The 27,629-nt window shown below is 36.1% G+C and overlaps 1 protein-coding gene across 2 annotated transcripts in view; it reads left to right on the top strand.

Annotated features, from left to right (window-relative positions):
• The window catches only part of BMT2 (base methyltransferase of 25S rRNA 2 homolog), a 116,391-nt gene that overhangs the window by 80,186 nt on the left and 8,576 nt on the right, over positions 1-27,629 (top strand). For both annotated transcript variants that reach the window (XM_032761495.2, XM_058426102.1), the window contains one exon: positions 22,707-22,821. In XM_032761495.2, the coding sequence (XP_032617386.1) occupies positions 22,707-22,821 (115 nt within the window). The remainder of the gene's footprint in view (positions 1-22,706; positions 22,822-27,629) is intronic.

Genomic DNA, 27,629 nt, shown 5'->3' with positions numbered 1-27,629 from the left:
AAGACATAATTTCATTTTTTATGGCTGCGTAGAATTTCATGATGTGTATGTATATATATACACCACATTTTCTGTATTTAGCCATTTATTGATGGACACAAGTTGATTCCATGACTTTGCTATTGTAGATAATGCTGTGATCAACATATGAGGGCAGATGTCTTTATATATAATTTCTTTTCCTTTGGGTAGATACCTAGTAGTGAGATTGCTAGATTGAATGGTAGTTACATTTTTAGTTCACCATTTTCCATAGGGGTGGCACTAATTTACATTCCTACCAATTGTGTGGTGGGAATCCTTGCCAACATCTGTTGTTATTTGACTTTTTAATAATGGCCTTTCTAACTGGTGTTAGATGATATCTCATTGTGATTTCACATGATTAGAGTTGTTGAACATTTTTTCATATATTTGTTGGAAACTTGTATGTCTTCTTTGGAAGAATATCTTCATGTCCTTTGCCCACTTTTTAAATGGGATTGTTATTTTTCTTGTTAGGTTGTTTGAATTCCCTTTAAATTCTGGATATTAGCCCTTTGTAGGATGCACAGTTTGCAAATATTTTCTCCCATTCTGTAGGTTGTGTGTTTTACTCTGTTGATTACTTCTTTTGCTGTGCAGAAGCTTTTAAGTCCCATTTGTCTATTTGTTTTTGTTGCTTGTGCTTTTGAATTCGTGCCTAGACCAATGTCCAGAAGAGTTTTCCCTGGATTTTCTTCTAGGGTTTTTATAGTTTCAGGTCTTATATTTAAGTCTTTAATCAATCTTCAGTTAATTTTTGTATATGGCAAGAGATATGGGTTCAGTGTCATTCTTTTGCATATGGCTATCCAATTTTCCCAGCATCATTGACTGAGTGGGTTTTTTTCCCCATTGTATATTTTCGTTGACTTTGTCAAACATGAGTTGGTTGTAGGTATGTGGCTTTATTTCTGGGTTCTGTTTTGTTCCACTGATCTATATGTCTATTTCATACTAATACCATACTCTTTTTGTTATTATAGCCTTGTGGTGTAATTTGAAGTCGAGTAATATGATGATTCCAGCTTTGTTCTTTTTGCTTAGGATTGCTTTGGCTAGTTGAGCTCGTTTTGGGTTCCATATGAATTTTAGACTTGGTGAAAAATGTTGATAATTTAATAGTGACTGAGATTGCTTTGGGCTGTATAGTCATTTTAACAATATCGATTCTTCCAATCCATAAGCATGGGATGTTTTTCCATTTGTTTGTGTCATCATCTACATTTTCTTTCATCAGTGTTTTGTAGTTCTCCTTGTAGAGACCTTTCACCTCCTTGGTTAAGTGTACTCCTAGATATTTTATATTTTGTTAACTATTGGAAATGGGATTGAGTTCTTGATTTGATTCTCCGTCTGATCATTATTGGTGGATAGAATTGCTACTGACTTTTGTATGTTGATTTTGACTTTACTGAAGTCACTTATTAAACAAAAGGTTCTTTGAAAAGATAAAATTGATAGACTGCTAGCTAGATTAACTGAGGGAAAAAAGGTGATTCACATAGGCAACAGTTAGAAATGACAAAAGTGACATTACAGCTGATACCACAGAAATACAAAAGATCATCAGAGATGCGTTGAGTCTTGCACAAACTACATGCACAAACTAGAAACCATAGAGGAAATGGATAAATTCTCGGAAACATCCAGCGCCCTGCAACATTGAACCAGGAAGAATCAGAAATCCTCTACAGAACAATAACTAATAGTGAAATCGAATCAATAATAAAAACTCTTCCAACAACAACAACAAAAAGCCAAGAACCAAGTTCACAGCCAGCTCTACCAGATGTACAAAGAAGAACTGGTACCAATCTTACTGAAACTGTTCCCAAAAATTGAGGTGTAGTGAATTCTTTCTAACTAATTTCTGTGAAGCCAGTATCACCCGGATTCCAAAGCCAGGCAAGAACACACACACAAAAAAACTACAGGCCAGTATCCATGGTGAACATAGATGCAGAAATCCTTAAAAAATACTAGCACACCAAATCCAACAACATATCAAAAATATACCACAAATAAATGAGTTTTATTCCAGGAATGCAAAGATAGTGTATTTTTTGTTGTTGTTGTTTTGAGACGGAGTTTCACTCGTTACCCAGGCTGGAGTGCAATGGCGCGATCTTGGCTCACCACAACCTCTGCCTCCCGGGTCCAAGTGATTCCCTCAGCCTCCCAAGTAGCTGGGATTACAGGCATGCGCCACCACACCCGGCTAATTTTGTATTTTTAGTAGAAACGGTGTTTCTCCAAGTTGGTCAGGCTGGTCTCTAATTCCTGACCTCAGGTGATCCGCCCATCTTGGCCTCCTAAAGTGCTGGGATTACAGGCATAAGCCACCATGCCCAGCTGCAAAAATGGTTTAACATAGGCAATAAATGTCATTCATATAAAAAGAATTAAAAACAAAAACCATATGATCACTTCAATAGACACAGAAAAAGCATTTTATAAAATCCAGCATTCTTTCATAAAACCCCTCAACAAACTAGGTATTGCAGGAACATACCTCAAAATAATAAAAGCCATCTATAACAAACCCACTGCCACTATCATACTAAATGGGGAGAAGTTGAAAACACTCCCCCTAAGAACTGGAACAAGACAAAGATGCCCACTTTCACCACTACTATTCAACATAGTACTGGAAGTCCTAGCCAGAGCAATTGAGCAACAGAAAGAAATAAACAGCATCCAAATTGGAAAAGAAGTCAAATTTTCTCTGTTCACTGATGATATCTTATACCTAGAAAACCCTAAAGAGTCCTCTAAAATTATATAGTTAAAATGGTCTTTGGAGGTCATCTACTTCTACCCCCTCATTTCATGGATGAAGAAACAGAGACCTAAAGACGATAAGTAAAATTTCTAAGATCACATACTAGTAAAGTGTGGGTAAAGAGAAGAGAGAGCTCTGTTGATTATCTGTCTCCAGAGCCTTTTTTTACTGTACCAAACTATTTTCTATTTCTATGAAGGGAAATTACATTGTGATTTTTTTATATTAAAGTATAAATTGGTTTGAAAAAATACTGCCATATACATATGTGTGTTTATTTGTGGTAGTAGAATTGGATTTAATAATCTTGCAGAAACCAATGAAAGAACCATTTAAGATATATTCTTTTTTAAAAATATTTTTTAAATCGAAGTGAGTTTTAAAGCAGTGTTAAGGGTAGGGGAAAAAAGTAGTACTGGATAATTTTTTTTTTTTTTTTTTTTTAGACGGAGTCTCGCTCTGTTACCCAGGCTGGAGTGCAGTGGCACAATCTCGGATCACTGCAACCTCCGCCTCCCAGGTTCAAGCAATTCTCTTGCCTCGGCATCCCAAGTAGCGGGGATTGCAGGCGTGTACCACCATGCCCAGCTAATTTTGGTATTTTTAGTAGAGACGGGGTTTCACCATGTTGATCAGGCTGGTCTCGAACTCCTGACGTCGTGATCGCCCACCTCGGCCTCCCGCGTTGGAGAATTTTTAAAGAAATATAATATAGTGAAATAAGTGACTGCACAACATTTCAAAAGGCACTTTTATAATGAGATTCAGAGAGTCTAAGTCCATATCTACTTAGACACATACACCTTTTCAGTTAACTATGCTTTCTGACTGGAATGATAGTCACCCACCTCAATAGTCTTCTCCTTTACTCTCCACCATCCCCCCTCCATTTGATCCTGGGAGAACCTTGCTTATTCTGCAGGCTCCAGAGCTCTGAATTTTCCGTTCCCTTCCATGAGTGTTCTACTCCCATAAGATTTTGTATACTGGTCTACCTAATGCAAACATTGTACCGTTTACATGTGTGTCTTCTTCACTGGACTAATTTCTTGAGTATCTGGACTCTCTTACTCAACTTTATATCTCAAGCTCTGAAACAGGCTAACAGATACAATAGGTATTCAATAACGTTTGTCAAATTATAGGTATGTATACATGTAAAGCTATTTTTAATGATGCTAAGAGTACTTGAATTTTTATAGATTTGAAATACTTTTTCACTAAATTTCAAATGAAAATTATTTCTAAACTGAGAAACAGTTTTAATAGCTATATATTTATAATTATAGCTACTTAATATAAGCCTCTATTATTTATTGTCTTTCAGAAGAAAATTTTTTTTAAGATACAGAGTCTCACTCTGTTGCCCAGGCTGGAGCTCAGTAGCATAATCATAGCTCAGTGTAGCCTCTAATTCCTGAGCTCAAGCGATCCTCCCACCTCAGTATCTTGAGTAGCTAGGGCTACAGGCATGCACTACCATGACCTGTAACACTAATTTTTTTCTTTTTTAATTTTTTTTATTATACTTTAGGTTTTAGGGTACATGTGCACAATGTGCAGGTTTGTTACATATGTATCCATGTGCCATGTTGGTTTGCTGCACCCATTAACTCGTCATTTAGCATTAGGTATATCTCCTAATGCTGTCCCTCCCCCCTCCCCCCACCCCACAACAGTCCCCAGAGTGTGATGTTCCCCTTCCTGTGTCCATGAGTTCTCATTGTTCAATTCCCACCTATGAGTGAGAACATGTGGTGGTTGGTTTTTTGTCCTTGCGATAGTTTACTGAGAATGATGTTTTCCAGTTTCATCCATGTCCCTACAAAGGACATGAACTCATCATTTTTTATGGCTGCATAGTATTCCATGGTGTATATGTGCCACATTTTCCTAATCCAGTCTATCATTGTTGGACATTTGGGTTGGTTCCAAGTCTTTGCTATTGTGAATAGTGCCACAATAAACATACGTGTGCATGTGTCTTTATAGCAGCATGATTTATAGTCCTTTGGGTATATACCCAGTAATGGGATGGCTGGGTCAAATGGTATTTCTAGTTCTAGATCCCTGAGGAATCGCCACACTGACTTCCACAATGGTTGAACTAGTTTACAGTCCCATCAACAGTGTAAAAGTGTTCCTATTTCTCCACATCCTCTCCAGCACTTGTTGTTTCCTGACTTTTTAATGATGGCCATTCTAACTGGTGTGAGATGGTATCTCATTGTGGTTTAGATTTGCATTTTTCTAATGGCCAGTGATGATGAGCATTTTTTCATGTGTCTTTTGGCTGCATAAATGTCTTCTTTTGAGAAGTGTCTGTTCATGTCCTTCGCCCACTTTTTGATGGGATTGTTTGTTTTTTTCTTGTAAATTTGTTTGAGTTCATTGTAGATTCTGGATATTAGCCCTTTGTCAGATGAGTAGGTTGCAAAAATTTTCTCCCATTCTGTAGGTTTCCTGTTCACTCTGATGGTAGTTTCTTTTGCTGTGCAGAAGCTCTTTAGTTTAATTAGATCCCATTTGTCAATTTTGGCTTTTGTTGCCATTGCTTTTGGTGTTTTAGACATGAAGTCCTTGCCCATGCCTATGTCCTGAATGGTATTGCCTTAGGTTTTCTTCTAAGGTTTTTATAGTTTCAGGTCTAACATTTAAGTCTTTAATCCATCTTGAATTAATTTTTGTATAAGGTGTAAGGAAGGGATCCAGTTTCAGCTTTCTACATATGGCTAGCCAGTTTTCCCAGCACCATTTATTAAATAGGGAATCTTTTCCCCATTTCTTGTTTTTGTCAGGTTTGTCAAAGATCAGATAGTTGTAGATATGCAGCATTATTTCTGAGGGCTCTGTTCTGTTCCATTGATCTATGTCTCTGTTGTGGTACCAGTACCATGCTGTTTTGGTTACTGTAGCCTGGTAGTATAGTTTGAAGTCAGGTAGCGTGATGCCTCCAGCTTTGTTCTTTTAGCTTAGGATTGACTTGGCAATGCGGGCTCTTTTTTGGTTCCATATGAACTTTAAAGTAGTTTTTTCCGATTCTGTGAAGAAAGTCATTGGTAGCTTGATGGGGATGGCATTGGATCTATAAATTACCTTGGGCAGTAGGGCCATTTTCACGATATTGATTCTTCCAACCCATGAGCATGGAATGCTCTTCCATTTGTTTGTATCCTCTTTTATTTCATTGAGCAGTGGTTTGTAGTTCTCCTTGAAGAGGTCCTTCATATCCCTTGTAAGTTGGATTCCTAGGTATTTGATTCTCTTTGAAGCAATTGTGAATGGGAGTTCACTCATGATTTGGCTCTCTGTTTGTCTGTGATTGGTGTATAAGAATGCTTGTGATTTTTGTACATTGATTTTGTGTCCTGAGACTTTGCTGAAGTTGCTGATCAGCTTAAGGAGATTTTGGGCTGAGACAATGGGGTTTTCTAGATATACAATCATGTCATCTGCAAACAGGGACAATTTGACTTCCTCTTTTCCTAATTGAATACCCTGTATTTCCTTCTCTTGCCTGATTGCCCTGGCCAGAACTTCCAGCACTATGTTGAATAGGAGTGGTGAGAGAGGGCATCCCTGTCTTGTGCCAGTTTTCAAAGGGAATGCTTCCAGTTTTTGCCCATTCAGTATGGTATTGGCTGTGGGTTTGTCATAGATAGCTCTTACGATTTTGAGATACATCCCATCAATACCTAATTTATTGAGAGTTTTTAGCATGAAGATTTGTTGAATTTTGTCAAAGGCCTTTTCTGCATCTATTGAGATAATCATGTGGTTTTTGTCTTTGGTTCTGTTTATATGCTGGATTACATTTATTGATTTGTGTATGTTGAACCAGCCTTGCATCCCAGGGATGAAGCCCACTTGATCATGGTGTATAAGCTTTTTGATGTGCTGCTGGATTCGGTTTGCCAGTATTTTATTGAGGATTTTTGCATCAATGTTCATCAAGGATATTGGTCTGAAATTCTCTTTTTAGGTTGTGTCTCTGCCAGGCTTTGGTATCAGGACGATGCTGGCCTCATAAAATGTGTTAGGGAGGATGCCCTCTTTTTCTGTCGATTGGAATAGTTTCAGAAGGAATGGTACCAGTTCCTCCTTGTACCTCTGGTAGAATTCGGCTGTGAATCCATCAGGTCCTGGACTCTTTTTTGGTTGGTAAGCTATTGATTATTGCCACAATTTCAGAGCCTGTTATTGGTCTATTCAGAGATTCAACTTCTTCCTGGTTTAGTCTTGGGAGGGTGTATTTGTCGAGGAATTTATGCATTTCTTCTAGATTTTCTAGTTTATTTGCGTAGAAGTGTTTGTAGTATTCTCTGATGGTAGATTGTATTTCTGTGGGATCGGTGGTGATATCCCCTTTTTCATTTTTTATTGCATCTATTTGATTCTTCTCTCTTTTCTTCTTTGTTAGTCTTGCTAGTGGTCTATCAATTTTGTTGATCTTTTCAAAAAACCAGCTCCTGGATTCATTAATTTTTTGAAGGGTTTTTTGTGTCTTTTTTAATTTTTTTGAAGAGACAGTGACTAGCTATGTGGTCTGGGCTGGTCTTGAACTTCTGGTCTTAAGCAGTCCTCCTGCTCTAGCCTCCCAAAAGCACTAGCATTACAGGCATGAGCCACAGCACCTGGCCTATACTCATATTTCTGTTTTTAGAACTTGGGCTTCTAGGTTGACAGTCCTTATAGTTGTAATATTTTCTTTTCTTTGTTTTTTTTTTTTTTTTTTTGAGACAGAGTTTCGCTCTTGTTCCCCAGGCTGGAGTGCAGTGGCGCAATCTTGGCTCACCGCAACCTCCGCCTCCCGGGTTCAAGCAATTCTTCTGCCTCAGCCTCCTGAGTAGCTAGGATTACAGGCATGTGCCACCATCCGCAGCTAATTTTGTATTTTTAATAGAGACAGGGTTTCTCCACGTTGGTCAGGCTGGTCTCAAACTCCCAACCTCAGGTGATCTGCCCACCTCGGCTTCCCAAAGTGCTGGGATTACAGGCATGAGCCACCACATCTGGCCTATAGTTGTAATATTTTCCACATCAAAAATTACAAATTATGATCTGACACAGGTTTATCTTATGTATGTTTGGTGGGTAGTACTCTGTGAATAAAAGGTAATCTGAAATATTGTTTGGATAACAAAATACTGGAATTTCAAGGTCCTTTAATTGTAGTAAGAAAGAATAGTTCAATTAGGATTATCAAGAAAAATAAAGATCCTGTTGTACTATTTGAGTATTTCTGCTGTTAAATCATTTATTCTTAATTTGCTAAGGCAAATTTTTTGAAATCCAGGTATCTAACCACAAACTTTACCGTTTAACTTGCAAATAAAATTTTTCCCCTAAGTAAAGTTATGCTGTGATAATTTGCGTAAGGATCAGTGCTGGAATTTAATCTTTATCAATGTTGTTGATTCCATACATAAAAATTATCTTGATGTGAAAATAGTTCTTATAGAATGATTTATTTTGGACTACATGATTACAAATCCTGTAAGAACTTACCAAGAGTAAATCTAAGAGAAACCGGGGTAGCTACACATAGCATTAATGTAAAAGAATTCTCTCTTGAGAAACAATTATAAGCAGTAATTAAAATGGGAAAAATGAGTAATTCAGTTTAATCTTATTCATATTTATATTAGGTATTAACTATTTAATTTGCAGAAAATTTCTAGAATGCTCATATTCCAAAAAGGATATAAGTGCCTTATAAAAACAGATACAATTTTTTAAGTGAGAAAAATAAAATGTATGAATATGGAACCAGAAGTGAGATTAATATAAGCCAGTGAAAATGCTGGTGTACTTGTTAGAAGTTGGCCACATATTTAGCTCATCATCACCGTAGTTCCCTAGAAAGTTGCTCCATTCCTTTAAAATAATTTTTATTTCACAGACTTTTCTGTGTGAAATGAACCTGTCCAGGTTTACTTCATTTGACACTTAACCCTTTATGGGGTCCATGAACAACAAGAGAAAAATCTTTTTCATTCACCCCTTTTTAACTTATATATTAGGCTCAGGAGTACACATGCAGGTTTGTTATATAGATAAACTCATGTCACAGATGAGTTTGCCACCCAGGTACTAAGCCTAATATCCAATAGTTATTTTTTCTGATCTTCTTCCTCCTCCCAACCTCTACCCTCAAGTAGGCCCCAGTGTCTCTTGTTTCCCTCTTTATATCCATATGTTCTCATCACTTGTAAGTGAGAACATGCGCTATTTGGTTTTCTGTTTCTGCATTAGTTTGCTAAGTATGATTACAAATCCTGTAAGAACTTGTAAATTGGAAAGAAACCAGGATAGCTATACATAGCATTAATGTAAAAGAATTGTTTCTCTCTTACAAAAAAAAAAAATGGTACAGATTATTTTGTCACCCTGGTACTAAACCTAGTACCCAACAGTTATTTTTTCTGATCTTCTCCCTCCTGCCGACCTCTGCCCTCAAAGTAGGCCCCAGTGTCTGTTGTTTTTCTCTTTATGTCCATGTGCTCTCATCACTTATAAGTGAAAACATGCACTGTTGGGTTTTCTGTTCTTGCAGTAGTTTGCTAAGTATGATGGCCTCCAGCTCCGTCCATGTTCCTGCAATGGACATTATATTCTTTTTTTATGGGTGCAATGCTATTCCATTTTCTTTATCCAGTCTACCATTGATGGGCATTTAGGGTGATTCCTTGTCTTTGCTACTGTCAATAGTGCTGCAGTGAACATACACGTGCATGTGTCTTTATGGTAAAACGATTTGTCTTCCTTTGGGTATACAGCTAGTGATAGGATTGCTAGGTCAAATGGTATTTCTGCTTTAGCTATTTGAGGAATCACCACTCTGCTTTCCACAATGGTTGAACTAATTTACACTCCCACCAGCAGTGTATAAGCATTTTCTTTTCTATACAACCTCACCAGCATCTGTTACTGACTTTTTAATAATAACCATTATGACTTGTGTGAGATGGTATCTCATTGTGGTTTTTATTTGCATTTCTCTAATGATTAGTGATATTGAGCTTTTTTTAATATATGTGTTGGCCACGTGTATGTATTCTGCTGAGAAGTGTCTGTTATGTCCTTTGCCCACTTTTTATAATGGGGTTGTTTGTTTTTTCTTGTAAATTTGTTTAGGTTCCTTATAGATGCTGGATATTGGGTCTTTGTCAATGCATAATTTGGAAATATTTTCTCCCATTCTATAGCTAGTCTGTTTACTCTGTTGGTAGTTTCTTTTGCGGTGCAGAAGCTTTTAAGTTTAATTAGATCCCATTTGTCAAATTTTGCTTTTGTTGCGATTGCTTTTGGCATCTTGGTCATGAAATCTTTGCATATTCCTATGTCCAGAATGGTGTTTCCCAGGTTGTCTTCCAAAGTTTTTATCGTTTTAAGTTTTACATTTAAGTCTTCAGTCCATCTTGAGTTGATTTTTGTATATGGTGTAAAGAAGGGATCTAGTTTCAATCTTCTACATAGGGCTAGCCACTGATCCCAGCACCATTTATTCAGTGTCCTTTCCCCATCGCTTATTTTTGTCAGCTTTGTCAAAAATCAGATGGTCATAGGTGTGCAGCTTTATTCTGGGCTCTCTATTCTGTCCCATTGGTCTATGTGTCTGTCTACCAGTACCATGCTGTTTTGTTTACCGTAGCAGCTTTGTAGTATCATTTGAAGTTAGATAATGTGATAACTGCAGCTTTGTTCTTTTTGCTTAGGAAATTGCCTTGGCAATTTGGGTACTTTTCTGGGGTTCCATATGAATTTTAAAATAGTTTTTCTAGTTCTGTGAAGAATGTCATTGGTAGTTTGATAGGAATAGCATTGACTCTGTAAATTGCTTTGGGCAATATGGCCATTTTAACAATATTGATTCTTCCTATCCATGAGCATGGAATGTTTTTCCATTTGTTTGTGTTGTCTCTGATTTCTTTGAGCAGTAATTCTCATTCTAGAGAACATTCACCTTCCGGCTTAGCCATATTCCTAGGTATTTCATTCTTTTTGTGCCAGTTGTGAATGGGATTGCCTTCCTGGTGTATAGAAATGCTAGTGATTCCTGTACATTGATTTTTGTGTCCTGAAACTTTGCTGGAGTTGTTTATCAGCAGAAGGTGCTTTTGGGCCAAGACTATGATGTTTTCTAAATATAGGATCATCATGTCATCAGCAAACAGGGTTGGTTTGACTTCCTATTATATTTGGATGCCCTTTATTTCTTTCTCTTGTCCGATTGCTCTGGCCAGGATGCCCAGTACTATGTTGAATAGGAGTGGTGAGAGGGCATCCTTGTCATATACTGGTTTTCAAGGGGAGTGCTTTCAGCTTTTGCCTATTCAGTATAATGTTGGCTGTGAGTATGTCATAGATGACTCATTATTTTGAGGTATATGTCTTCAATGCCTAGTTTATTGAGCGTTTTTAACATGAAGGGATGTTGGACTTTATCAGTAGCCTTTTCTGCATCTATTGAGATGATCATGTGTTTTTTGTCTCTAGTTCTGTTTATGTGATGAGTCACATTTATTGATTTGCATATGTTGAACCAACCTGGCTTCCCCGGGGCTAAAGCCTGGTTGACTGTGATGGATTGGCTTTTCAGTGTGCTGCTGGATTTGGTTTGTGAGTATTTTGTTGAGGATTTTTGCATCAGTGTTCATCAAGGATATTTCTTTTTTTGTTTTCTTTGCCAGGTTTGGTATCAGAATGATCCTGGCTTCATAGAATGAGTTGGGGAGGAGTGTCTCCTCCTCAATTTTTTGGAATAGTTTCAGTAGGAATGGTACGAGCTCTTTGTAGAATTCTACAGCTGTAGAATTCTGTGAATCCATCTGGTCCTGGACATTTTTTGGTTGGTAGGCTACTTATGACTGATTCAACTGTAGAGCTCATTATTGGTCTGTTCAGGGAATCAGTTTCTTCCTGGTTCAGTCTTGGAAGGGGATATGTGTTCAGGAATTTATCTGTCTCTTCTAGGTTTTCTAGTTTCACTCAATTCAATTAAAATTTAGCAATTCCTTCTTTTATGAATGTAGGCAGCAAAACTAGTATCTATGACTTTATTAGAGAAATTACAGATGTTTATATCATACTGTAATTATATGTATCAGAATACTTATCACTACTTTGAAATTGTGGTAGTCATTACATTGCTGAATCCTCATTATTTAGTGTGTTATTAAGGAAACACTTGTTACTATATCATAGCTTTGTTTTTCTTGTAATAGTATTATAACTTTCAGGATAATTTTGTGATTTGATTTATTCATGCATTTCTGAAAGCATTTTGAAAAGGTTTCTGTCTTCAGACTGCTTAAAGGGGTTGAGGGTCCAAAAATTATTTTAAAACCTTTGACTTAGAGGAAGAAGGTACACGTGGTTGTATGATACAGTCTTTCAAGACTCAAATTTATTCATTAATTAGATGATTTAAATATTTGCTGAATTTAAGTTACAATTAGCAAAGAAGTTTTATTTGTTTGAAAACGTTTAAGCAACTGAACATGCATTTTCAGGTAGTTCCTCTTGTGTTATAACAAGCACTTCTCTGTAGTTTTAGTTTTTTAATAATTTAATGAGGGATTGATTCTCAAGTTAGGTTCTCCTGCTATGTGCGTTGCATATATTAATGTGAAAGTAAAGTGTATCAGTTAAGATCACTTAAGATTGGCCCTCTAGCCTTTTTTGATGAAGAAAGTACAGTCTTTTAATAGATATTAAAAGTCTATTGTCTTTAGCATACTTAATGTATTCATGTAATACAGTACTTCCACATCAATGAACAGTAACAAAACACTACTACTGTTTATTTACATACACTTTCGTAACTATTGTCTATGTTGTCACAAACTGATTTTATGCTGACTACTTAGACTAAGATAATTTTATCTGTTTACATACTTTACTTTAAAAGTTAAACTGGAATGTGATTAGATATTCTAACCAGTCTCCGAAGCTGAAAACTTTTTTAAAATGATGGATAAATCTTCTTAGGTAAGAACTGATAAGGCCAAAATCCAAATGATGGCAGGAAGCCAGAAAAGTAAGCAAAGCACAAAGCTTCTGTTGAGCTGAGAGCATTGGTCCAAACTGGCAAACTTGAGCTTTGGTTTTTACACTCCTCTTACAGAGTTGAATCTCCAAAGAGGTGCTTTCTCAATTTGGTGAACCAGAAGTAACTCTATTCCTTCATCCAAAGCAGACAGACACTGAACAGTTTGAAACCATAGTATATCCCAAGCACAAATTCATAGTTCAAAATTCATATCTGCAAAGTAGGTCCACAAAACTTTAAACCTTGTATTTGTTTAGATGAAAGTGGCCCTAAACTGGTGGTGCTCCAGGTAGCTTGACACAGCCAGGAGACTTCTACTCAAAGAATTTTCATAAATAATTTTTCAAGAAATGTAAATTGCTTATAGTAAAAATCATTACTAAGCACGTATGAAAACAAGATATGACCTAAAGTCAGCAGAGGCAGCAAGAACAGACATATAAAGGCTTTGTATATTAGAATTATGAATCACAATTTATAAAACAAGCTATTTTATGGTTTTAGGTCTTAAGTTTAAGTCTTTAATCCATCTTCAGTTAATTTTTGTATAAGGTGTAAGGAAGGTGTCCAGTTTCAGTTTTTCGCATATGGCTACCAGTTTTCCCAACACCATTTATTATATAGGAAATCCTTTCCCCATTGCTTGTTTTTTGTCAGGTTTGTCAAAGATCAGATGGTTGTAGATATGTGGTGTTATTTCTGAGGCCTCTGTTCTGTTCCATTGGTCTATATCTCTGTTCTGGTACTACTACCATGCTGTTTTGGTTACTGTAGCCTTGTAATATAGTTTGAAATCAGGTAGTGTGATGCCTCCAGCTTTATTCTTTTTGCTTAGGATTGTCTTGGCTATACGGGCTCTTTTTTGGTTCCATATGAAATTTAAAGTAGTTTTTTCTAATTCTGTGAAGAAATTCAATAGTAGCTTGATGGGGATAGCACTGAATCTATAAATTTGGGCAGTATGGCCATTTTCATGATATTGATTCTTCCTATCCATGAGGATAGAATGTTTTTCCATTTGTTTGTGTCCTCCTATTTCCTTGAGCAGAGGTTTGTAGTTCTCCTTAAGAGGTCCTTCCCATCCCTTGTAAGTTGTATTCCTAGGTATTCTATTTTCTTTGTAGCAGTTGTGAATGGGAGTTCACTCATTATTTGGCTCTCTATTATTGGTGTATAGGAATGCTTGTGATTTTTGCACATTGATTTTGTATCCTGAGACTTCGCTGAAGTTGCTTATCAGCTTAAGGAGATTTGAGGCTGAAACGATGGCATTTTCTAAATATACAATCATGTCATCTGCAAACAGAGATAATTTAGCTTCCTCTTTTCCTATTTGAATACTCTTTATTTCTTTCTCTTGCCTGATTGCCTTGGACAGAACTTCCAATACTATGTTGAATAGGAGTCGTGAAAGGGGGCATCCTTGTCATGGGCTGGTTTTCAGAGGGAATGCTTCCAGTTTTTGTCCATTCAATATGATATTGGCTGTGGGTTTGTCATAAATAGCTCTTATGATTTTGAGATATGTTCCACCAATACCTAGTTTATTGAGAGTTTTTAGCATGAAGGGGTGTTGAATTTTATCAAAGGCCTTTTCTGCATCTATTGAAATAATCATGTGGTTGTTGTCATTGGTTCTGTTAATGTGATGGATTACACGTATTGATTTGCGTATGTTAAGCCAGTCTTGCATCCCAGGGATGATGCTATTTTAGAGAAAAGAATTGCTTGCAAATTTCTACGGGGAATAGAATCTTTAAAGACTAGCCATTTGGAAAGCCAAAATTATTTAAAATAAACTCAGTATATGGAATGAATTGAAGAGGAATTATCAAACTAGGAAACATTATCATCCAGATAACATTATTATCTTATCTTGCCTCACACAGACAAGTAAATGTAAAATAAAAACAAAATGGTTAAAGACAGAAGATAAAAATGAAGTATAACTTACATCTTTATTGGAGTTGCAGAAAGAGAGGTGAGAATGGGAAAGCCAAACCTCACTTAAAAGAAATTCTAAAGCTATCTTTCAGGCAGAAAAAAAGTGATCCCAAATGGAAAGTCTAAACAGATATACACCAGTAATAATAATAGAACTAAAATACACAAAATGACTAATTTATGTGGTTAACAGAATTTTAAGTGTTCTCAAGGTTTTGTACGGTCTGGGTGAAGACAAAGGCAATGTAAAATTTTCAGATTAGCAAAATCAAAAACATGAAATTATTAAGATTTAAAAAAGAAAAATCTAAAACCAGTTCTCAACTTTAGCTATACAATACATTCACCTAGGGAGCTTTTGAAAATCATAATGCCCAGACTCCATCGTACCCCCCAATTAAATCAGAATCTCTAGATGTTGTTAAAACTTCCAGTGTGATTCCAAAGAAAGTATAGAGTGTGAGAAAAGAAACAGAATAGGTAGAGCAGATAGAAAGTGCAAACGTAATATAATAGATCAAAATATTCCAATTAAAACATAGATTGTCAGACTCTGCATATAAAAATCCAATTTATGCTCTTATGAGAGATATCCAAAACATGAGGCTTTTGAGTAAGTATCATTGCTAGAGATAAAGGAGACATTTTTCATGATAAAAGGTGTGATTTAGTAGGAAAATATAACAATTTTTAATTTGTGCCTAATAGTATCGCATGCATATATGAAACAAATATTGAATAATGAGATTTATTAACACTTCATATATATAATGAAAATTGACAGACAAATCTACAGTTGTTTTAGGGAGATTTATTTTTGATGGTTGTTTGATCCAGGATTCATCAAAGATTACATGTAGTATCTAGTTAAATATCTCTTGGACTGCATTAATACAGAAAACTCCTTGTGATTACATTAATGTTTCTGGTAAGCATGCTTCATAGGTGATATGTAGTTCTCAGGGCATCACTCAGGGGCAAATGTCAGTTTGTTCCCTTTTCAGTGATGTTTGATCTTTTGACTAAGGTGATGTCTACCAGATTCCTCCCAAGTACCTTTCATCTGTAATGTGTGGAGTGAATTATACATGAACACCAAGTGAAGTTTCTGTTTTCACCAGTGGCTTTAGCATCCATTAGTGGTCTTGCCTAAATCAAGTTGTTTTTATTACAGTGGTTGCAAAATGGTGATTAATTTCTATCTTGCTCAAATATATTGGTTGGCATTATTTTGTAAAAACATCTTTCCCTTCTCCCCCTTTCTTATTTAAGTACCTGTAGACTCAGATTTTAAATCATTGTGTTAAAGTTCATTCTTATGATGGTGAAATCATCCCAAATTAGGCCAGTGGAAATGCCTTTAAAGTAGTTTCTTTTACCTTTTCATAGTGTTTGAGCAGTGCTTTACTTTCTTGTACAATAAGATCATCCAGGCTTACCATATACTTTCTCTGATTCAACCCTGGCATAAGCTATTCCTCTAAGTAGTACAGGTTCCTTTTAGTGAGAGAACGGTATTTAGAAACCAAATTCTGGGTATTAGATATGCTTTTTGTTACTGTGGTGTCACTGCTTTGACATCCTTTCTTATGAAACCTCTAATTCTAATCCATCACTGCAGGGTTTTTTCCCTCCATTCCCTCATTCTGAATTTGTATCTCTCAGCAACTTTAGTTTATTTGCCATTTGCTCAGCTCTTCAAGACACACAAAATAATTTCAAAATGACTATATCAGCACCACCACAACAACAAACATTAAAATTCAGGATATTTTTGCAGTTCTTTTTTTTTGTCCCTAGAATATTACCCATCAAGATTATTGTCTTCAGAATAGTGTGCTCAAATGGTATTGAATTATTGGTTTTCCTTCTGTGTTATTTGACATTTAACTAGATTCATTAGTTTATAGTGGTTTTATTTTTTGAATATGTAAAACATTAGCAACTTTCAAAAGTCAAAACTACAATGAAAGGTATACTCAGACATCCCATCTCATACTTAAAGCATCCACCTTGTTCCAAATCTTCTGAGGTTTTATTAGTTTCTGGTTTATTTTATCCTTTCTAGGTTTCTTTTTGCAAAAACAAACATATATATGAAAATAACAAAATACCTTTAAATCAATTTGCAGAGATTATTCTGGTTTTTTTTCCTTAATGGTGGAAGATTGAGGAAACATTCAAAAAGTAAGACTATCAAATATTTGAACAACATGATTAACAAACTTGCCCACTTATAAACATAGATGTAAAATCCTGAAAATACATACACACAGTCAATTCTCATTTGTAAATTCCCTGTCTCTGAATTACCTAACTTACTAAAACTTACTTACTTGTAACCCTACAATCAATACTTGTGGCAAAAAATTTGACTCATTCTACACACAAACTTCCCAGCTGAGGTCCAAAAGGTGAGCTATGCCTTGTTTCTGCTCTCTCACACAAACACCCTTTTCATAGCCTATTTGGTGTTACATTTTTTGTTTGTGCTTTTTGTTGGTGACTTTGTTTTTAAAACAACCCCCACATATGGTGTTGAAATCTAGTGTTCCTAAGCACAAGAATGCTGTATTGTGCCTTACAAAGAAAATACATATGTTATGTAAGCTTGCCTCAGGCATGACTTATAGTGCTGTTGGCCACGAGTTCAATGTTAATGCATCAACAATATGTTTAAATACAGTGCTTTTAAACAGAAACACATAAATTCAAGGTATGTGTTGATGAAAATGTTGTGACCAGAGACCTAATCCTGTAGTTTCCGTAAGAGCCATTGTTCAGCATTCACTAATTCAACATTCATGGTCACTTTATAGAACCAAATGACCACAAATAGCCAGAATTGACTATACACACACAGACATATAAAATAAATCCTTCAGATTATGAAAATAATATATAGAAGCCAATTTAGGACCTTCCAAAGAATGCAAGATTGATTTGACACTATACAATTAATGAATTTTTTCTACCACATAAACAGATTAGTCATATCTGCACAAATATATAGAATGCATTTGATAAAATTCCACATGGATTTGTGTCAAAAAAAAAAAAAAAAAAAAACCACCCTAGCTAAGCATAAAAATGACTTCATGAAGTCCTGGCCAGAGCAACCAGGCAAGAGAAATGAAAGGAACAAACAGAAGCAGAGAAGTCCAACTATCTCTGTTTGCAGATGACATGATTCTATATCTAGAAAACCCCATAGTCTCTGCTAAAAGCTCCTAGATCTGATGATCAACTTCAGCAAAGTTTCAGGATACAAAATAAATGTACAAAAATCAGTAGCATTCCTATACATCAACAACATTCAAGCTGAGAGCCAAATCAAGAACACAATCCCATCCACAATTGCCACAAAAAGAATAAAATACCTAGAATACAGCTAATCAGGGAGGTGAAAAATCTCTGCAACAAGAATTGCAAAACAATGCTCAAATCAGAGATGACACAAACAAATGGAAAACATTTCATGCTCATGGATAGGAAGAATTATTATTGTTGAAATGGCCATACTGTCAAAGCAATTTACAGATCCAATGCTATTTTCATCAAACTACCAATGACATTCTTCACAGAATTAAGAAAAACTAGTTTAAAATTCATATGGAACCAGAAGAGAGCCCAAATCACCAAGGCAATTCTAAGCAAAAATAACAAAGCTGGAGGCATCACAGGTTACCCAACTTCAAATGATACTACGAGGCTACAGTAAACAAAACAGCATGGTACTGGTACCAAAACAGACACACAGACCAATGAACAGAATAGAGAACCCAGAAATAAGACCTACAACCATCTGATCTTCGATAAAGTTGACAAAAGCAAGGGGGACAGGACTCGCTATTCAATAAATGGTGCTGGGATAATTAGCCATATGCAGAAGATTGAAACTGGACCTCTTTCTTACACCATACACAAAAATAAGATCAGTTAGAAAGACTTAAATGTAAAACTAGAAAAACCTTGGAAGATAACCTAGGAAATACCATTCTGGACATAAAACCTGGGAAAGATATGACAAAGATGCCAAAAGTAATTGCAACAAAAACATTGACAAGTGGGACCTACTTAAACTAAAGAGCTTCTGCACAGCAACAGAAACTATCAACAGAATAAACAGACAACCTACAGAATGGGAGAAAATATAACCATGCATCTGACAAAGGTCCAATATCCAGCATCTATAAGGAACTTAAACAAATTTGCAGGCAGAAAACAACCCCATTAAAAAGTAGGCAAAGGACATGAACAGACACTTCTCAAAAGAAGACAACCGTGTCCAACAAACATATGAAAAAATGCTCAACATCACTAAATGTTAGAGAAATGCAAACCAAAACCACAATGAGATATCATCTCACAGGCATCACAATGGCTATTATTAAAAAGTCAAAAAATAACAGCTGCTGGCAAGGTTGCAGAGAAAGGGGAATGCTAATACACTGCTGGTGGGAACATGAATGAGTTCAGCCATTGTGGAAAGCAGTGTAGCAATTCCTCAAAGAACTTAAAACAAAATTACCACTAGACTCAGCAATCCCCCATTATTGGGTATACACCCAGGGGACTATAAATCATTCTACAATAAAGACACATGCACACATATGTCCATCACAGCACAGTTCACAGTAGCAAAGACATGGAATCAACCTAAATGCCCAACAGCAGTAGACTGGATAAAGAAAACGGGGTACATATACACCATAGAATACTATGCAGCCATAAAAAAAGAATGAAATCATGTCCTTTGTAGCAACATGGATGGAGCTGGAGGTCATTACCCTAAGCAAACTAATTCAGGAACAGAAAACCACATACCTCACGTTCTCACTTGTTAGTGGGAGCTAAGTGATGAGAACACATGGACCCAAAGAGGGAAACAACATATACTGGGGATTACTTAAGGGTGGAGACAGAGAAGGGAGAGGATAAAAAAAAACTACCTATTGGGAACTATATTACCTGGGTGACAAAATAATCAGTACACCAAACTCCCTAAATACCAAATTCCTGAGACACATAGTTTACCTGTGTAACCTGTACATGTACCCCTGGACCTAAAATAAAAGTTTATAAGAAAGGAGCTTCAACTTTATCAAGCGTAGTATATTAAAACCTATACCAGTTATTACATTTAATGGTGAAACACTGGAATGTTCCTTTTGATGTAAGATTAATAGTGTCCATCCACTTGCCCACTTCTATCTACCAACATATTGGAAGTCCTCGGCAGAGTGGTAAGGGGGTAAAAAATGGATAGGTAGGTGGGTGATAGGAGAGGATGAAACACAAATGTCATTTTTCACAGATTAGGAACTTATGTACTTAGAGTACACAAAATAATATACAGATAAGCAATCAAGATAAATTTATTAAAGCTGCTGGATCTAAAAAAATAATGCATAGTAGCCACCCCTTCTTCACAGAGAATACATGCCGACACTCCCCGTGGAGGCCTAAAACCACAGACATTACTGAATCCTATACATACTATGTTTTTATATATACATACCCATGATAAAGTTTAATTTATAAGTTAGGCACAATAAGAATAACAAAATTGAACAATTATAACAAAATACTATAAAAGTTATGTGAGCATGTTATCTCAAAAGTATCTTATTGTACTTCACTTACCCAAATACTATAAAAATTATGTGAGTATGGTATCTCAAAGTGTCTTATTGTACTTCACTTACCCTTATGATGTGAGATGATAAAATGCCTATACAATGGGATGGAGTGAGGTGAATGACATAGGTATTGTGACTTAGCATTAGGCTACTGTTGACCTTCTGACCATACATCAGGAGGAGGAGGATCATCTTCTTTCAGTAATCCTAGATCATGAAGCCATGCCTATGTCAATTGTTAGATATCAGGATCATAAGATATCCTGTTAATGACTAATGCAAAAAGCGTGGATACTTTGGACAAATGGATGTGATTCGTGTCCTGGGTCTGACGGTGTAAGATTTTACCATGCTACTCAGAGAATGTCACGCAATTTAAATCTTATGGTTTATTTCTGGAATTTCTGTTGAGCATTTTCAGACCATGGTTAACTGTGGGTAACTGAAACCACAAAAGGTGAAACACCAGATAAGGGGGGACTATTGTATCCAAGTCAGTTGCGTCTGTGTAACCAACAACAAAAAATGAAATTAAAAAAAAAAAAAAAACAGTAAAATGTATCCATGGGGAAAAAAGATAATAAAAGCATCAAAAACTAGGAAATACCAAGGAATATAACTCCAACAAAAGATGTGAGGGAACTTTTGACAGTTTTTTAAGTAAATGGATAACTATTCATGTTCATGGATTTGAAGATCGAATATTGTAAAGATGTTAATTCTCCTTAACTGATCTTTAGACTTAATGCCATACTAATAAAAGTCTTAAGTATACTACTATACAGCAGTAAAAGTGAATTGTAGAAGCACAAACAACTCAAAAACATAACATCAAATGAAAGCAGCAAGTCACAAAATGTAGTGTGAAACTAAAGTGTAGACATTCAGTCATAGGTACTTAAGACTATAAAAGGAAATCAAGGGAATAAATAAGGAAAAGTGACTAAATAGAGGTAGTGACTACCTAAAATAAGGATAGCGACTACCATTTTGGAAGGGTGTGGGGGATGTCATCAGGGAGGGTCATGTTTCCAGGGTGCAGTCATTATGTCTTGACCTGAGTGATAATTACGTGGTCACTCACTAAGTGACTGTTCTTTAAACTGTGTATATTTTATGCAAGTAAGAAATCAAGGAGCGAAGCCAAATAATTTGAAATAGGCTAAGTATATTACTGAGAATTGATCAGTTATTAAGCTAATCCATGATATGATTAAGTTATTGGTGATTGTTCCATAATGTTGAAGTAACTTGAATGGTTTAGGATACTTCACTGAGATAGAAAATTCAATTTATAAGAAGTATATATTTTTTAAGACTCTCAGAAATGTTTTGCTACTCAGTTTACTAGAATCTATACTACAGAATTTAGCATATAGCAAATTCTGCTTTTACTAGGGAAGATCATTAGTGGAAGAAATACAGATTTTTTATATAACATGCAATGATATCTACCACTTTTTGAGCACTTACCATGTACTAGGAATAGGGTCAAGTATTAAATGTATTATCTTATTAATTCTGGAAAAAAGTCTAAGGGTAAATGCCACTATTATCCCCATATTACATGTTAAGGGTCAGAGTCAGGTTATGATCTTAGCCTTTCTGATTCGAGAACTCCTTAACCATAGCCCAATAAGGGTAAGAATGACTATCTAGCGTTACATATTGTTACAGATTCTCATTTGTTTTTTACTGTCACTATCATGAGTGTAGAGTGGAGTTTTCCAGAGACTACATAGCATGTGATATTGCAACAGCCCGAATGCAAAAGCAGATATTAGAATTCATTCATCTTCAATTAGGCCAGACATTAGAGACTCGAAAAAATATATTTTTAAAAAATGGGGGTTGGGGGTGGGGGAGCCAGGAGCAGTGGCTCACGCCTCTAATCCCAGTACTTTGGGAGCTGAGGCTGGAGGATCACTTGAGCTCAGGATTTCAAGACCAGTCTGGGCAATATAGCAAGACCTTGTCTCAATTTTTAAAAAATTAAGTAAATATATATAAAACAAGGCTGTACTTTTTTACTATCCTTTTTAAGTCTAATAAATGAATATTTTTAAGACTTGTTCATCTTAACTTCAAATATGATCATTACTAATAGATATAACTCACATAAATGAAAGCTCATTGGGGCCCTCAGTAATTTTTAAATGTGTAAAAGGGTCCTGAGACCAAAAAGTTAAAGAACCGATCATCTATGTGATTTCTTATATTCTCATATTTGATTTTGTTCTTATAAAATATCTGTTTTTAGGTTGCTACAAGCCTCAGGAAAAATCAGATTACTTGATGTTGGCAGCTGCTTTAACCCATTTCTGAAGTTTGAAGAATTTCTAACTGTTGGCATAGATATTGTACCTGCTGTAGAGGTATGCATAGTTTTGTTTCCAGACTTCAGTATTTTACATGTATATTTACAAAAGAAAAGCACTGTCTTTGCATCCCTAAAATAGCAAATGTATTTCCTGTGTACCCATTAAGGAGAGATTTCAAAACTAAATACATTTTGTGAAAAATTGAGCATTTAACCAAATATTGTCTTTATTTTCTTTATCATCTGAATAGCCATTTTCTTTATCATCTAAACAGCCATAATCTAAAACTATGTTAGAGTAAAATCATTGCAATTAAGAAACTTAACCTGGGCGTGGTGGATCACTCCTGTAATCCCAACACTTTAGGAGGCCAAGATAGGCGGATCACCTGAGGTCAGGAGTTTGAGACCAGCCTGGCCAACATGGTGAAACCCCGTCTCTGCTAAAAAAATAAAAAAAATTAGCTGGGCGTGGTGGCGGGCGCCTGTAATCCCAGCTACTCAGGAGGCTGAGGCAAGAGAATGGCTTGAACCCAGGAGGCAGAGGTGGCAGTGAGCCAAGATCACGCCACTGCACTCCAGCCTGGGTGACACAGTGAGACTCCATCTAAAAAAAAAAAAAAAAAAAAGAAAAAAGAAACTTCAGTAGATTACAGAATTCCACATAGTGGTAGTGTTTGGGTTTTGCATTTTGTTGTATTTGGTTTATTAGTTTCTTTTAATGCATCTCTTTCTGAAATATACAGTGTTGTAGAGCCATTATGGAATAGTAGAAAGAGGCAAGGGCTTTGGCATCAGCCAGAACTTTATTAAATCCAGCTTGTTTGTACTTGAATCAATGAAACTACTTAACACTTGGCCTGGTACATTATAGGAACTCAATAAATGATAGATACTATCCTTTCTTTTGAGAACATTTCCTACGGGTCAGTTATTGTGACACTATCATTTCAATTCAGTGAAGCAGGATCACCTCCTTATCAGCTTGAACATTTTTTTAAGATGAAGTTTTCGCTCTTGTTGCCCAGGCTTGAGTGCAGTGGCGTGATCACTCACTGCAACCTGTGCCTCCCGGGTTCCAGCGATTCTCCTGCTTCAGCCTCCCAAATAGCTGGATTACAGGCATGCACCACCACGCCCAGCTAACTTTGTATTTTTAGTAGAGACAGGGTTTCACCATGTTGGTCAGGCTGGTCTCGAACTCCTGACCTCAGGTGATCCACCTGCCTCAGCCTCCCAAAGTGCTGGGATTGCAGGCATGAGCTACTGCACCCAGCCAGCTTGAACTTTCTTTTACCTTAATCACGTGATGCCAAGAGTTTGTGTTAAAGGCATTTTTTAAAGATAGATGACTCTAAAGTAGGCACATTAATGTTATTCTGGAAAAAAAATCTTTTTCTGATATAAATAATTTATGTTTACCATTTTACTCTTGATAGAACTCTAGACACAAAAATTTTTACAAAATGCATTTAAATATTTAAAAATAACATTAACACACATTTTGTAAAGTATGGATTAGAGTATTAATATATTAGTTATTAGGGATTTTTTTTCCCTATGTTGCTGTATTCCCAGTACCTAGAAGAGTGCCTAGTAGATTTAATACTTTTTTAAATAAAAGAATAGAATCATGTTTCCAGCCTAGGCTTGAACCTCTCCATCACCATTTTCTAGTCTCTGATCCTCAGTTTTCTCATGTGTATAATGGGGTTAGTAGTAGACCACATTTCATAGGATGTTGTAATGTTTTCTTGAAAAAAAAAAAAAAAGTATTTAAAGCACCAAGCATAGTAGCTCTTATATAGTGCCTGCTAAATGTTTGTTGTTACTACTGCTAAGTTCCTGCATGAAGATTTAACTTTCATATGAAACTTTAATGATGAATCATTTTGATAAGCATAATTAAATCTGTATAACACTGAGGAACAAGCAAGTCCTAAAACCATTACTGTTACTTCTACTTTCATTTTCTCTATTATAAAATCACTGTTCTTAGCTTACCACTGCAGAGAATTTCTGTGCCATCAGGAACTAGTTTTAAAGCCCAAGTGGCTTCATGCATGGATTATCTTCCCTTCCTTCCTCAAGACATACATGAGAGAGGTTCTTCAGGGACTGCTGAGACATCATGACCATTTGATCTGATCCTTAATATTAAATCTATGTATGGATAGGGTTATAAACACTGAATTGTATAGTCACCAGGAAAGACAAAAGACTGCTATACATAACTTAAGTAGTAGAATCAGAGTTTCACAGTTCAGAATCCTATAACTAATTTTAAAACAGAGTAAAGGGATTTACTCTTCCAGCCAAGATGGGATAACATAGACCAGCTTTATCCTCTTCCACTTGAAGCAACAAAAATGTGGACAAAATATTTGAAATAATTTTGACACTGCACATCAGGTAATGAAGGACAGTGATCTCAGAGATGGAAAACAAATGAGACAAGTCCTACAGTTACTCTAGGATATTGCCTTGAGAGAGTTTCCAGGATATAGCACAGAGAGAAACCCAAGCAGAGTTCAGGTGATTCCATGAGTTGTGAAGATGGAGTTGTGAGTCCTAGGAGACTGAGGCAGCTAGAGTTTCTAGAATGGTCTACTGAAAATAAGAAAGCCATAGAGGGAAAACTCCAGAGGCCTGCAAAAGGTCCCCTTTGAATACTCAGCTGAGTACAAATCAGCACACATGTATATGAGAAAACTACATGAGACTGGATAAGGTACTGTCCGAAAGGCTTAGAAGTTACAGTGGCCAGCACTCGCACGGAGAAGTATTAATGTTGTACCTGTTCCCATCAGCCATACTGGAATATTCAAGATTCACAGACATTTAATAGAGTACACAGAGAAGGGTCTTACCTCAATAATGGAGAATAATTTGCCTTAGACTAAACACTAGTGCTCTAGTCCAATGTAACAAATCTTAAAAGCAAGACCCAAAAAGTTCAGATTGTCTCCAGTTATCTTAACTACATCCCAGAACACAGTTCAGGAATATTTATAGCAATCCATAGTTACGTAGAACCCACCAAGGTAAAATTCACCATGTCTAGCATCCAAAAAAAATTACAGCCATGCAAAGCAGCAAGAAAATAGGACCCACAGTGAGGAGATAAATTAGCCAACAACGACCAACCCTGAACTGACTGACACAGAAACAAGGACATTAAAATAGAGATAATACCAGTTTGGGAAAATTACTTAAGCTAAACATTTACACAGTTTATATTCTTTCCTTATAGGTGTTATGCTTCAATATGGTTTTATTACTTAAAAGAAATCAAAACTGTATAAAAAGCCAAGTAGAAACAGGAAGATATTTTAAAATACCCAAATCTATCTTGTAGAGACAGATACTATAATGTGTGATGTGAAAATGCATACCGGATAGGATTAATGCATATTAGATGTTACAGAAGGAAAGGGAAATTGAAGATATAACAATAGCAGCTATCCAAAATGAAACAGAAAATTTTTAAAATAGAAGAGCATCAGTGATACAAATCTTAGCAGCTAAATATAAGCATAATTGGAATCCCCCAAAAGGTGGGGGATTTGAAAAAATGGCCAAAAACTTTCCAATTTAATGAAAGCTTAAACTCACAAAGAAGCCCAACAAACCCCAAACAAAAGAAACATCAAGAAAATTACACCAAGGAACATCAAATCAAACTTCCAAAACGAGAGATAAAGTCTTAAAAGGTCCCAGAAATTGTAAAGACACCTTAAAGTACTGAAAGAAAAAGTCACCTAGAATTTTATACCCAGCCAAAATGTCTTTCAAAAATGAAATCGATTTTCTTCAGATATGTAAAAGCTGAAATAATTCAATATTAGCAAGCTTGTATTATAAGAAATGTTAAGGTGGAAGTGCTTTAGCCAGGTAGAAATATGGCTCTACACAAAGGAATGAAGAATACTAGAAGTGATAACTATACAGCTAAAAATATTTTCTCTTGTTGTTTAAACTCTTTAAAGATAATTTACCATTGCTTCAGGTTGAATTGTGTCACCCTAACACAGATACGTTGGAGTTCTAACTCTAAAGATGTGACTTTATTTGAAGATAGGAGCTTTACAGAGGTAATCAAATTAAACGGGTGATTACAGTGGCCCCTAGTCCAATACGACTCTGGAATCCTTATAAAAAAGGAGAAATTTTAATTCAGAAACTCACACAGGGAGAACGCCACATGAAGATGAACACAGAGATTGGAGAGATGCATCTATAAACCAAAGACCACCAAAGATTGCCAGCAAACCACTAGAGGCAAGGCAAGAGGCATTGATTAGATTCTTTCTCACAGCCCTCAAAAGGAAGAAATCTTCCCAAAATCTTGACCTCAGACTTCTAAACCTTCAGAACTATGAGAAAATTTATATTGTTTAAGCCACCCAGTTCATGGTACTTTGTTACAACAGCACTAGCAAACTAATACAACAGCTTAAGCAAAAATAATGATATAGACAGGGGTTTTTAATATAGATAAAATGAAAATTTATGACAATAGCATAAAGGGTGAGATGAGAGAATCAGAAATAAACTTGGCCCTCCATGTACTTGGATTCCACATCTGCAGATGCAGTCAACCACAGATCAAAAATATTTGCGGCAGGCCATGGTGGCTTGCACCTGTAATATCCCAGCACTTTGGGAGGCCAATGCAGAAGGATTGCTTGAGCCCAGGAGCTTGAGACCAGCCTATGCAACACAGCAAGACCCCGTCTCTACAAAAAACAAAAAAGTTAGCCATGCATGGTGCACTTGTAGTCCCAGCTACTCAGGAGACAGATGGGAGGATCGCTTGAGCCGTGGAGGTTGAGGCTGCAGTGATCCAGGATTGTGCCACTG

Source organism: Hylobates moloch, unplaced genomic scaffold (assembly GCF_009828535.3).
Source record: "Hylobates moloch isolate HMO894 unplaced genomic scaffold, HMol_V3 SCAFFOLD_1, whole genome shotgun sequence".
NCBI lineage: Eukaryota > Metazoa > Chordata > Mammalia > Primates > Hylobatidae > Hylobates > Hylobates moloch.
The sequence above is the reverse complement of the archived record's forward strand: the minus strand, read 5'-3'. Positions and strand labels throughout refer to the sequence as shown.